The 14643-nt window shown below is 39.5% G+C and overlaps 1 protein-coding gene across 3 annotated transcripts in view; it reads left to right on the forward strand.

Moving 5' to 3' along the window:
* slc41a1 (solute carrier family 41 member 1) overlaps nt 1-14643 on the forward strand; it is a 123311-nt gene that overhangs the window by 108066 nt on the left and 602 nt on the right. For all 3 annotated transcript variants that reach the window (XM_062045262.1, XM_062045269.1, XM_062045253.1), the window contains 5 exons: nt 4112-4259; nt 4339-4418; nt 6097-6234; nt 10678-10826; nt 13784-14643. The exon at nt 13784-14643 is cut by the window's right edge and continues 602 nt beyond it. In XM_062045262.1, the coding sequence (XP_061901246.1) occupies nt 4112-4259; nt 4339-4418; nt 6097-6234; nt 10678-10826; nt 13784-13969 (701 nt within the window). In that variant the 3' untranslated portion in view covers nt 13970-14643. The remainder of the gene's footprint in view (nt 1-4111; nt 4260-4338; nt 4419-6096; nt 6235-10677; nt 10827-13783) is intronic.

The following is a 14643-nucleotide window of genomic DNA, read 5'->3' on the forward strand; positions in this document are numbered from 1 at the left end:
TGGTTGTATTTGAGGGCGAAACATTTCACAGCTATTTGACTTCATTGTTTGTATCTTCGCCGTGTCTCATCTAAGCTGACTCACTGGTGGACAAACACGACACGCCTTCGAACAATCGCCACTATTGCATCAAAAGTGGGGTGTAACCTCGTAACTTTTTACAGATTTCCCTCCATAAAATGTCACGGGGAAAAAATTGCCATGCGTGTCTGAGTTTGAACAATTGCACGTCTCAGAGTGTGCCTCCTGGTGACGATGACGATGTTGAACACACCCCTTTCCAGGTCTACCTTCACTTTGTCCAGATTTAAAAACCCATTGGAGATACTGTAGTTAAACGAGGCCATTTTGAAAAGTAAGATTTTCACTGTGACTGTCAGGTTCAAACACTGATGACATCTATTAAAGGCCTACTGAAATTATTTTTTTAAATTTAAACGGGGATAGCAGATCCATTCTATGTGTCATACTTGATCATTTCGCGATATTGCCATATTTTTGCTGAAAGGATTTAGTATAGAACGACGACGATAAAGTTCGCAACTTTTGGTCTCTGATAAAAAAAAAAGCCTTGCCCTTACCGGAAGTAGCGTGACTTAGTCAGTTGTTCGCCTCCTCATATTTTCCTATTGTTTTCAATGCAGCTAGAGCGATTCGGACCGAGAAAGCGACGATTACCCCATTAATTTGAGCGAGGATGAAAGATTCGTGGATGAGGAACGTTAGAGTGACGGACTAGAATGCAGTGCAAGACATATCTTTTTTCGCTCTGACCGTAACTTAGGTACAAGCTGGCTCATTGGATTCCACACTCTCTCCTTTTTCTAATTGTGGATCACGGATTTGTATTTTGAACCACCTCGGATACTATATCCTCTTGAAAATGAGAGTCGAGAACGCGAAATGGACATTCACTGTGACTTTTATCTCCACGACAATATATCGGCGAAGCTCTTTAGCTACTGAGCTAACGTGATAGCATCTGGCTCAAATGCAGATAGAAACAAAATAAATAAATCCCTGACTGGAAGGATAGACAGAAGATCAACAATACTATTAAACCATGGACATGTAACTACACGGTTAATAATTCTCAGCCTGGCAAAGCTTAACAATGCTGTTGCTAACGACGCCATTGAAGCTAACTTAGCAACCGGACCTCACAGAGCTATGATAAAAAAAACATTAGCGCTCCACCTACGCCAGCCAGCTCTCATCTGCTCATCAACACCCGTGCTCACCTGCGTTCCAGCGATCGACGGCGCGACGAAGGACTTCACCCGATCATCCGTGCGTTTGGCGGCTAGCGTCGGCTAGCGTCGGCTAGCGCGTCTGCTATCCAAGTAAGTCCTCTTGGTTGTGTTGCTACAGCCAGCCGCTAATACACCGATCCCACCTACAACTTTCTTCTTTGCAGTCTCCATTGTTCATTAAACAAATTGCAAAAGATTCACCAACGCAGATGTCCAGAATACTGTGGAATTATGAGATGAAAACAGAGCTATTTTGTATTGTTTTCAATGGGGTACCGATACTTCTGTTTCACTGGCTACGTCAAGCGCATACGTCATCATCCAAAGACGTTTTCAACTGGAAGTTTAGCGGGAAATTTAAAATTGCACTTTATAAGTTAACCCGGCCGTATTGGCATGTGTTGCAATGTTAAGATTTCATCATTGATATATAAACTATCAGACTGCGTGGTCGGTAGTAGTGGCTTTCAGTAGGCCTTTAAACAAGACAAGAGGCAAAGAAATAAACAGAGACAGAATTCAATTTGGACTCAATTGAGGAGACACGCCTGGACACATTGTACTCTTGTACAGTATCTCAGCACACTCTGCCAAAAGATTGCATGCCTCCTTCTTTTATTTTGGACCCTCCCCGACCACATGGCCACCTTTGTTTCCAAAGGACAAAGGTCGCAAAAAGTTCACAGAAAAGGTCGTAAACAATTCACAGGAAAGGTCAGTTCAAAAAGAGTTCGTAAAATAGTTCAAAAAGAGTTTGTCTGGAAATTGGGCAGATCCTGTCATCTCTCCGCTCTGAAGTCCTTGAGCCAGAACAACATCCTTCTGTTGATTACCATACATTAAAGAACACAGGAACACCTTCATCTTGCTCCCCCCCCCCCCTCTACACAGTTGAGTTTTACGAGCCTTACTCTTGGTAGGTTTCAAAGACATGCTTTTGTCTTCTTGTCAGGAACTCAATGTAATACAAAGTTTTTGTGATCATTTAGAAACAATTATTCTAACAGTGACAAGTGTAAAAATAAGGTAACTGTGATTCGTATTACCAGTCAAATGTGAATTAATTCACTAAAACGGTGATAATTGATCCAGAAGTTTGCTTGTTCTCTATAGCGTCAAACTGGAAGTATATTCTCTTTCCCAAGGTGTTGACGTATCGTTAGGGCTGGGTACCTTTGACATTTGAACCAAAACCGTACCCAGTTCCCATACCCGGGGAATCGATACCGGTACTCAACAGTACCAATGTTCGGTACTAGTATGTGTGTTTCTGTGGCAATAATTTTTTATTTTGTTTAATAATAAAATATTTTGTTATTTGCAAGTATCAATTCATTTCAGTTTGTCCTAAGTGTGTTGCCCTAGTCAGGAAGTAGTCTTTGCCATTAAGTTGAATGCGCCAGTATTGTCGTTTGGTAATCCTACAATGTGTTTATACTGTGAGGTTCGGATTTACTCCATTCCATTTCCATTTATTTAATTGGGACAGTGCACATTATTCAACACTTGAACAAACGGTGTAAATGCGCCGGACTTAGCATAAATGCTAATTTTTCAGCCGTAGTCCCAATGCAGGTTTCTAAAATACCTTGAGGTTTGCGTGTACTAAAGCATGTGCAAACCTGATAGCACATGCAAAGCTAAAAGTGGATTGTGTCTGTTAAGTGAGCAGAAGACTTAGAGAGCAAAAACCAAAGGATTTAAATCATAGCCAATAGTGGAAAATAAATTATTTTCATATTTTATTGATATCGTTACACAGCCATTTTGTGTTATTGTCTGATTATAATTGTGACCAAAAAGGTAATCATTCAATCATCTTAAAGAATCAGTACCAGCATTGATATGGCCAATACTGCCCCAATAAGTACTTGGTATTGGACTGATACCTAAATTTGTAGTATCGCCTAAAGCTAATATAAAGTATTTAAACAACAGAAGATTAAGTGCTGATTACGTTTTAACAGAAGCGTAAATAGAACAATTTTGCTACAGAAAGTAACCCAATATTGCCAGTAAATAAACAAGTAGGTTAATAATATTTTTGACAAAATAACACAATTAGAAATTGATACAATATGTTACGACATAAATCAGCAGCCAAATTTAAAACTGTTTCATCATTTAACTGCCAAAAATTTTATTGTGATATGTATCGTTATCGCAGGATGCTGCAATATATATTGCGACATAGATTTTAGGCGATATCGCCCAATATCGCCTAAAATCTATGTCGCAATATATATTGCAGCATCTGCGATACACGATACACTATCACAATAACAATGTAGGCAGTTAATGAGACAAGATTTCAATTTGGCTCAATGAGGAGAGACGTTTGGGGCTGCACACTCAGTTACAATCTCCCAGTATTTATTTGGGAGGTCCCTGGTTACATCACTGAGGCTGCTTCTGAAGGAAGGGGGGGTAATTTCAGCAGCCCCAGTTGGACACAATATATGATTATTCAGAAATGTAAAATGTGCTGACACTCGTGATATCGCCCTGTCTCTGCTTTGTCTGCGTCGCGGTACTCGATGTTCTGGACACAAACACTGATAAGAGACGACTGCAATCCAAGATTGCAAGTTGTCCCTTTGCACATATCGAAAAGTACAACTTCAGCGCAATTGATAATAACTATAGCAACGGCCTTTATGCATAAGAGTTAATTATAATTATTCTAACAGTCTCCAATACCAAATCAGACATGATTGGGTTTGATAGAAATCTACCAGTGTTGCATTCATGTTGTCTTTTGTATGGCTTTTTGTGAACATGTTTATCACCAAACATTATACACTCACAAGGACGATGTGTGATATGAATATTTTAGTCAGGTGACTCCTCTCTTGCAGATTACAACGACTACGCCAATCCACTCGTGTGCGCGGTCTTTGTGGCATTGTGTCCACTCTGGGTGCTGATTGCCAGAAAGATCCCCTCCACCAGAGAAGTGCTGTACTCTGGATGGGAGCCGGTCATCATCGCCATGGCCATCAGCAGGTGTGTCACTTACTCTAAGACGGTGGTGTCGATGGTGATTGCGTACAGTCGGTTAGTTTTATGCATGTCCGTGTTTCAGTGTCGGTGGTCTGATTCTTGACAAGACCGTCACTGATCCCAACTTCGCTGGTATGGCGGTATTCTCCCCAGTCATCAACGGTGAGGAATCGTACTTGGTAACCCCTTTCACCCTGGTATCTAATCGACCATACAACAAATGGAAATTTTCAACATAAATTAGTATACAACAGGTTTGGTTGACATGGTATGGCAGGTATCACAGTGTTCATTTTTTTCCACATTTTGTTATGTTACAGCCTTATTTCAAAATGGAATAATATATGTTTTGTCCTCAAAAGCTTATACACAATAATGACGATGTGAAATTTATTTTTAATTTTTTTTAATTTGCAAATATATAAAAATTGAAAAAAATCACATGTTCATAAGTATTCACAGCCTTGGCTCAATACTTTGTTGATGCATCTTTGGAAGCAATTACAGCCTCGAGTCTTTTTGAATACGAGGCCCACTTCCTAGCGTTGGGTTTCATCCAGGATGTCTCTGTACATTGTGTTGCGTCGACCAGTTCTTCCTCCCAGGGAATCTAAGTTACTGGTCAATCCCAAGTTCTTTCGATGACATATATGCTGAGTAAGAAGGACCATCAAGACAGAATTGGAATATGTTCAAGTTTTACTAAAGCTTTAGGAGATCAGTTTAACCAATACATTCATATCGGCTACTCTCGTTGATCTGGCATTCCAACGGAAAAGCCAACTCCTTTGCACACAAAGAAAACCCCCTTCTCCCCCTTGCAACACTGATAAGGAACCAGTGGGGGAGGTATTCACATTCCAAGGTTAAGACACAAAACAGACCTCTAAACACAAGAGAAACTAGTAGAATATACAAAGGAAAAGTACTAGCTACTCTAAACATGGCTATGTAAAAAGAAAGAACTCTTGAACATATATGCATCCTCCACAATTGCTACATTCATCTTTCCCTCTATCTGCTGAAAAACAACCGCACAGCCTGATGCTGCCACCACCATGCTTCACTGAAGGGTTAGTATTGGCCTGGTGATGAGCTGTGCCTGGTTTCCTCCAAAAGAGTTCAAAGAAGAGTTCAAACTTTGTCTCATCAGACCTGAAAATGTTGTTTCTCATGGTCTGAGAGTCTTTCAGGTGCGTTTTGGCAAACTTTTTGCTAAGAAATGGCTTCCGTCTGGCCACTATACCATACCGGCCTGATTGGTGGATTTCTGCAGAGATAGTTGTCCTTCTGGAAGGTTCTCCTCTCTCCACAGAGGAATTCTGTAGCTCTGACAGAGTGACCATCGGGTTCTTGGGTCACCTCCCTGACTAGACTAAGATGAATGCAGCGATGTACAGAGACATCCTGGATGAAAACCAACGCTCCTCATCCAACCTGATGGAGCTTCAGAGGTGCTGTAAAGAGGAATGGGTGAAACTGGCCAAAGATAGGTGTGCCAAGCTTGTGGCATCGTATTCAAAAAGACTTGAGACTTTTAAGTTTTTTAGTTTTAATACATTTTCACATTGTCATTATGGGGCATTTATTTACTGTAGAATGTTGATGACAAAAATGAAATTAGTCCATTTTGGAAAGAGGCCGTAACATCACAAAATGTGGAAAAAGTGAAGCGCTGTGAATACTTTTTGGATGCACAGTACAGAATATGTTCGTTTGAGAGACACTTCCTGATCATTGTTAGCAAAGAACCAAACCATCAAACTGCCATATACTTTTATATAATAACATGCACTAACATGACCTGGCTCAAAATGTGATTTCTGTGTGTGTGTGTCAGGTGTGGGAGGTAACCTGGTCGCAGTTCAGGCCAGTCGAATTTCCACCTACCTGCACATGAATGGTATAGGTATGGGGGATCCAAACCCTATGCCCAGGAACAAGTGCCCAACACCTTGCACCACCTTCTTCACCTCAAGTAAGTTCCCGGGCATCTCTTACACTGCAAAAAGTCAGTGTTCAAAAACAAGAAAAAAAAATACAAAAATTTGGGGTATTTTACTTGAACTAAGCAAAATTATCTGCCAATAGAACAAGAAAATTTGGCTTGTCAAGACTTTCCAAAACAAGTAAAATTAGCTAACCTCAATGAAACCAGCAAACTTATACTAAAAACTAATTTATTGTTCTTAATGGAAAGGCAACAAGGCCTGAGCGGCTAGGGGTCTCCTAGCCGCTCAGGCAAATTGTATGGTTTAAAAAATGCGTTTTCCATTGACAACATGACATCATCGCGCCAAGTGCGTGCTCTTTCAGTCAATTAGTGCGCATATATACAGCCCGGCCCCCGGCCAAATTGTTTTTAATTGTAATTTTGAGGAATTTATTTGAATGTGCATGAACTATTTCTGTTCAAAATTGTTAGAAATATCACATGTTAAATGTTTAAATATTAACTGTCAGTTTACTGTACTGTGCCAACTGTACTACTATATGAGTACGTGTTTTCTGTTGTTTCATTGAAAATAAAACAGCAAAGTCCATTTGGCTGTCATCTGTTTTAATTATGAGACACAATTGTGTCAAAGTCATGATTTTTTTTTTCATGCTTGAAATAAGAAATTATTACTTTAAAAAAGTAGTTTTATACTTGTGAGTGTTGATGACACAGCTTTGCAACAGTTGATATTCTAGTTTCAAGCATGTTTTACTCAATATAGGTAATCAAATCTCAGCAACAAGCTGTAATATCTTACTGAGATCATTTAGGACCAAAACACTTAAAACAAGTAAAACACTCTAACATGAAATCTGCTTAGTGAGAAGAATTATCTTATCAGACAGAAAATAAGCAAATATCACCCTTAATTGAGATATTTAATCTTACTTAGATTTCAGTTTTTACAGTATTTGGTTGGTTTATAGATGGTGTTTTTTTTTATTAATAATGTGATACACCAGTTAGTTTTTTTTAATACAATCACTATACTTTTTTATCCTTTATTTACCCAGGAGCTATTCTTACAGATCTATTAAGATTAGGGATGTCAACACAGAAAATTAATCACAAAAAATGACTGCATTAATCATGTATAAATGCAGATTCATCAATTCGGCCGTACATGTTCCTTTACCTTAAATGCAGATGGTTACCTGAAAGGCGCAGTCGTCAGTAATCAGTGCAAAGAAGAGTGAGGAGACTCTGACCGTTGTGCTCGGTGGCAATTTTCGCTTCAAAATAGACTTTAGATAAAAAAAATTACCAATTTTTGAGTATACAAATTACGTAAAAACATTTTATAAGTAATCCTTTATGACATTCCGTCAATACAACTGTATTTGTGTCAACGTTTTGGGGCTGAGCTTAACGGCGATTCATCAAAGTGTAATTAATCTGATTTTTTTTTGTAATACTTTTGTGGCAGCACTAATGATGATCCATAACAATAACTCTCCATTTTGATTAGCACTGTGTTTACATTGTGCAGGTGTACAGTATATATATATATATATATATATATATATATATATATATATATATATATATATATATATATATATATATATATATATATATATATATATATATATATATATATATATATATATATATATATAGTGTTTCCCAAACATTCATTCACTTGTGATGGCCTGCCACAAATAAATGTGGCGCTACCAGTTCGATCATAATCACAATATTGTGAGTCTGTGAATGTTTGTTGTTGTACAGTAGGTGGCAGTAACACTGCACATTTAGCGAGCATTCAGACCCCTCCAGATACTGTATTTTTCAGACTATAAGGACACTTAAAATCCTTTATTTTTCTCTAAACTCGACAGTGCGACTTATGTACGGAATAATTTTGGTTGTGCTTGCCGACCTCGAAGCGATTTTATTTGGTACATGGTGTAATGATAAGTGTGACCAGTAGATGGCAGTCACACATAAGAGATAGGTGTAGACTGCAATATAACTCAAGTAAACGACACCAAAAATGTTATATGTTCCATTGAAAATATAGAACATTACACAAATCGCTCAAAAAATCTATCAACATGTTTTAGTACGACTTTGGTAAGCTATGAAGCCGCACCGCTTGATGGATTGTACTGTGCTTCAACATAGGAGTATTATTATGGTGTGTGTATAAGTTAAGACATATTATCTGGCGTTTTGTTTCGCTATATTATGCAAACGCAACTTTTATTACCTTCTGGTACGTGCTGATGTGTATTTGGGATCGCATAAGTCCTGAAAATTTGTGCGTGTCCGCCATTGTAGTCCGTGGCGACGCCGTAGTCGATAAGCTTCTTCTTTTTCTCTATCTTCTTGTTATGGGACATTCATCCTCCACTGTTGCCATTTCTAATATAAAGTAGTGTGAAGTTCTTACTTATATCTGTCAGTAAACTCGACATGAAAGCGCTAAAACATACCGGTGTAGTGAGTTTACATTATTCACCCAAGGAACTTTAGTTATTAGAGAGTTCCTGGTCGGACGTTTTTTCACGGGACACATTTCCGGCGTTGTTGTTGCACTAGTGAGCCACGGATGAGGAGATGCTGCTCCGTTATTGATGGAAGTAAACTCTGAATGTCATTAAAACAGTTAGCTCCATCTTTTGACACTTCTTCCACTCCCGTCCTTGCACGCTACACCGCTACAACAAAGATGACGGGGAGAAGACGCTGTCGAAGGTGAGCCACATAAATAAGACCGCCCACTAAACGGCGCATCCTAAAGCAACTGTCAGAAAGCAGCTTAAAGAACATAATCTATGCAACATTTTGACCAACAAACCACCATTACATGTTATGTAGACCACAAGGAAGTGTTTTAAATTTAGAAAAAAAATTTATATATGACTCCTTTAATGTGCTCTATAATCTTTTACGCCTTATATATGAAAATAGACCATTCATCCGGTGCGCCCTATGGTCTGGAAAATACAGTAATCAATACTAATCATGTAACAATACATACAACAACAACAAATATACACATATTTGTGTAAATAAACAGAAGAGCACTAAAAAATATAGATCTTTTTAGCTTATATTATAATCAAACTAGTGTTAGTAATATTTAATCAACTTGTAGATAAAAATATAGACTTAAGAAATAGTAGATACTGTGACTGATAGGAGTAGAATGTGCTGGCAGCAATAGATTTCTCAAGAGGCTGAGCTTTGGTGGGTTTTTTTTTTTTTTTTACTTTCATTATTACTTGCCGTTAATAAGGCTGATAAAATGGATGTGAAAAGAAAATGCTCTCCCAGTTCAAGTGGCTTGAAGATAATCTGTAAAACATCATCTATGCAACATTTTAACCAAAGAACCACCATTACATGTTATGTAAACCAGTGGTCCCCAACCACCGATTGGTACGGGCCGCACAAGAAATTAAAAAAAAAAAAAAAAAAAAAATTTTTTTTTTTGTTTGTTTTTTGTTTTAATTAAATCAACATAAAAACACAATATATACATTATATATCAATATAGATCAATACAGTCTGCAGGGATACAGTCCGTAAGCACACCTGATTGTATTTCTTTATGAAAAAAAATAACATTAAAATTAAAATTAAAAAAACATCCCCCCCCACCCGGTCCGTGGGACACATTTTCAAGCGTTGACCGGTCCGCAGCTACAAAAAGGTTGGGGACCACTGATGTAGACCACAAGGAAGTGTTTTTATTTATTTTTTTAAATATATAATAATATGACCCCTTTAATGAGCCCTATAATCCGGTGCGCCTTTTGTATGAAAATAGACCTGAATAGACCCGCTCATCGGCAGTGCGCCTTTTAATCCGGTGCGCTCTATGGTCGGAAAAATACGGTAACTTTAAAAAAAAAAAAGGCAAAAAGAAGCAAGAGGAGCATTAATTTGTATTTCCAAACATATTTGTTTCGCTTTTCTTTTTTTTTTACTCACTTTTTGTCTCTCCCACATTTATTTGACTCATCATCCGTTATAATTACATTGTAAATAAGATGATGATTTTTATTTTTTTTTATGTTTATTTAATCGATGTATTTGTAGATGTTACTTTGTTTTTTTGATGTTTCTTTCTTTTTTTGGGGGGCAGCGGGGGGTGGTATGGATGGGATATAAACAAAAAATATTTTGACATTTAGGGCAGACAATACATATATGATTTATATGAATATGATGTAATGGATAGGAATGTATGATGCTGGATGTCAATAAAAAATTTAAAAAAGGAAAAATAAAAAAGTATATGAGATGATGACATTGTGTAGACCCAAGAACACCACAACAAGTTTTGCAGTCCTGTGGGAAACACTGATATACAGTAATAATTCAAATGTGTTATGTACAGTATTTATATGTATTTTTGGCAGTAAGACCCAGGATAACTCCTTCCCTTCCTCCTCTCTATTTGCTCTCCAGCTGTGAACTCCCGTTCAGCACGAGTGCTGTTCCTCCTGGTCGCCCCGGGTCACCTCGTCTTCCTCTACACCATCAACTCACTAAAGGGGGGACATACCACACTCACGCCCATCTTCGTCTCCTTCTACCTGGCTGCTGCAATGCTGCAGGTAAAATGTGTCCAATATCTAATGAGGCATATTGTGAATATGTCCAGTAGGGTGTAAATATTGTGTAACAATTAATTCCTCTTTATGTTTGCAGCTCCTGCATGTTCATATACATGTATGCTATTGTATGAATATGATAATATAACGTCTACATTTGGCAATTTCATCATTATCGCAAAATAGCTTGAAAAAGCAACCTAATTCCTATTTTTACGCAGCTATATAAAAGAACACGCACATTCTGAAAATGTATTCACAAATAGTCCTTTTGACAAAACACTTAAAGTTAAAGAAAAATTCTGAAGAAAAAAAATGGTGCAGTTTCAGAAACACCATGAAGAAAATAATACATTATACCGTATTTCCTTGAATATAGTATTCGCCTGCCTAGAATTACAGCCGGGTCAAACTAATTTCGCAAAATAATTAGCGCATGCTTGGCACTTCCGCCGGGTCAAATATGAGTCATTAAATGACTCCCGCCTCCTGGTGGTAGTGATCCTTCTTGCGACTACCAGTACTGCAGAAGACTGGTGCTGCAGAAGAAGACAACAAGCAGAATGCGTGAGCCGCGATCGTTTGCTTGCACTTTTACCATGGAGGATTACATATCTAAAATAAAACAGTTTTCTAAACTGGACTTTCAATCGAAGCAGGAGGTAATAATTAAAGGAATATCTGTAGAGACATTTAAAACTGAAGAAAGATAAGAAAGACTGCCTTTGATCAGAAGCCGCTGCAGATGGACATCATTTATAAGTAAAGGTAAGACCATGATAACGTTTTTTTTTATTAAATGTGCTTTTCATGATAAGGTAAGCGCCAGAGTTAGAAGAGGTTTTAAAATAATTAGCGCATGCTTGCCCATCCCGCATGCTTTTGGTAAGCGCAGGAGTGAGAAGAGGTTTTAAATTAATTAACGCCCCTGCGGCTATTCAAGGAAATACGGTAAACTGTTTGCTTGCCTAACAGAATTGCTACTGCGACATCCAGTGGACGCATTTAGAACAGCAGTTTCTTCAATTTAAAAATGCTGCTCAATTTTACACTTAGCAAACTCATCTCCCGGGCCGTATTGTACACGTTCCGGCCCGCATATTTGACATCCTTGTAATAGACACTACTGGCAATTTTCATGACGATACTTGAATAAAAAATGTTTACATTTTAAAGGTTGGCGCTCGAGAGACAATTTTCGAAGTTTGGGTTCTGGACCCTGAAAGTATCAGAGTTTTTTGCCGGACTGGAAATGCTTGCAAATATTGCTGAGTTTTCTTCCATGTTGAGGCCCTCAAAACTGCGATGGAAGTTGGAGAATAATAATAAACTAGAGATGTCAGATAATATCGGACTGCCGATTTTATCGGCCGATAAATGCTTTAAAATGTGATATCGGAAATTATCGGTATCGGTTTCAAAAAGTAAAATGTATGACTTTTTAAAACGCCGCTGTACGGAGTCGTACACGGACGTAGGGAGAAGTACAGAGTGCCAATAAACCTTAAAGGCACTGCCTTTGCGTGCCGGCCCAATCACATAATATCTACGCTTTCCACACACACAAGTGAATGCAAGGCATACTTGGTCAACAGCCATACAGGTCACACTGAGGGTAGCCGTATAAACAACTTTAACACTGTTACAAATATGCGCCACACTGTGAACCCACCAAACAAGAATGACAAACACATTTCAGGAGAACATCCGCACCGTAACACAACATAAACACAACAGAACAAATACCCAGAACCCCTTGCAGCACTAACTCTTCCGGAACGCTACAATATACACCCCGCCCCCCCACGCCGCCCACCTCAACCTCCTCATGCTCTCTCAGGGAGAGCATGTCCCAAATTCCAAGCTGCTGTTTTGAGGCATGTTAAAAAAAAATAATGCACTTTGTGACTTCAATAATAAATATGGCAGTGCCATGTTGGCATTTTTTCCCATAACTTGAGTTGATTTATTTTGGAAAACCTTGTTACATTGTTTAATGCATCCAGCGGGGCATCGCAACAAAATTAGGCATAATAACGTGTTAATTCCACGACTGTATATATGGGTGTGACAGTCTCTCACTGTCGGGGTTCCATGGACCACCAAGGACTGACATGACTGGAGCAGTTTTGACTTTGTTTTATTATTTCAATAAAACGTTAGTGCAGGTCGGGTCGCTTTTCAGCTCCTTCCTCTCCCCACTGCTCGCTCTTCCGGTTGCTTTTCAGCCGCCCTCGTCGTCTCCGTCTGCCTATCGCTCACTTCCGCGCTGCATCCGTTGCTGGCTCTCCAACTCCTACTCTCCCCTCGTTCTCGGCTGCCGCCCTTTTACACACTGAGGGGGGATTACACAATTGTGCCCAGCCGGGCGATCCACGCACCTGAGGTTCATTACGGCGTCGATCCCGCCGGCCATGCCTCCTCACCGCCATCTTGGAGTCGGCCCCGGCGTGCCCTGCCTCGCTGTTGGTCTGCCGGCCACGCTTCCCCACAATCAGTATTGGTTGATATCGGAATCAGTAATTAAGAGTTGCGGAATATCGGATATCGGCAAAAAAGCCATTATCGGACATCTCAACCAAAAACACATGTCAACTCCAGTGGACATTTGCACAAAATGCGTGACTGCGTGGGTTCCCTCCGGGTACTCCGGCTTCCTCCCACCCCCAAAAACATGCACCTGGGGATAAGTTGATTGGCAACACTAAATTGGCCCTAGTGTGTGAATGTCAGTGTGAATGTTGTCTATCTGTGTTGGCCCTGTGACAAGGTCGCGACTCAGGTGTACCCCTGTCTTCCGCCCAAATGCAGCTGAGATAGGCGGACAAGCGGTAAAAAATGGATGGATGGATGGTACATTTTGGGGGGAAATGTGTAACTCTGACTAAAGAGACAGACCAAAAACAAATGTCAACCGCGGCGGAAATGTGAGTTTTCCAATATTGTCTGTCGTCCCCCAGGTGATCATCCTCCTCTACCTAGCGGACTGGATGGTCCACTGGATGTGGGGCCGAGGGATGGACCCGGACAACTTCTCCATTCCCTACCTGACTGCACTTGGTGACCTGCTGGGAACGGGCTTCCTGGCCCTCTGCTTTCATATGCACTTCTTCATTGGCGACAGAGACTCCAACTCGGGCAACTGACTGCAAAGACGGCCCTTCTCACACGGACAAGACGCCTCCTATGAAAGGGCTAATCCCTGGTAGGGCTCTGATCCAAGACGTAGTGCTCTAACAGGTCAGTAGTTTACATCTCCATCACAAGTGATGTTTCAAACTGGGAAATATCGTTCATTCAGCCCCACAGACTTCATTTTTATTCTTCTTGATAACGGAGTCCTCTGCCTCTGTTGTTATTTTACTATTGTAAATGATTATTATTGTTGGTGAATAATACATTTGATGTAAATCGATTCTATTTTGAGAGGCTATTCCTCATTATTTTCAATGGGGACACTAGCCCGTATATCCATTTTTAATAGTGCAACAAATCCAAGAAAACAAGATTGCAAAAAAAATAAATAAAAATAAACATGCACAAGCCAAGATTGCTTAAATCACCAAGTGCTTTGTCTTGAAATTCTATGAAATCAATGAAGTGTTTTATCTGTGCTTTAGTAGACTTTCTGTTTTACCTCGGCCATGTTGCTCTACCACAAGGCTGCACCGGAAAAGTAACAGGCGGAACCTTCTTTTTAATGCAACAACACACCGTGATTCTGAATCTGCTTGGGATTAGATCATTGTTTGGGCCCGGGTCAAACATTTCTGGGGATGAACTTTGTGTTTCCGTTGTCACGACAAGTCCTTAGCCAAGT

Source organism: Entelurus aequoreus, linkage group LG01, assembly GCF_033978785.1.
Source record: "Entelurus aequoreus isolate RoL-2023_Sb linkage group LG01, RoL_Eaeq_v1.1, whole genome shotgun sequence".
In the NCBI taxonomy this organism is placed as follows: domain Eukaryota; kingdom Metazoa; phylum Chordata; class Actinopteri; order Syngnathiformes; family Syngnathidae; genus Entelurus; species Entelurus aequoreus.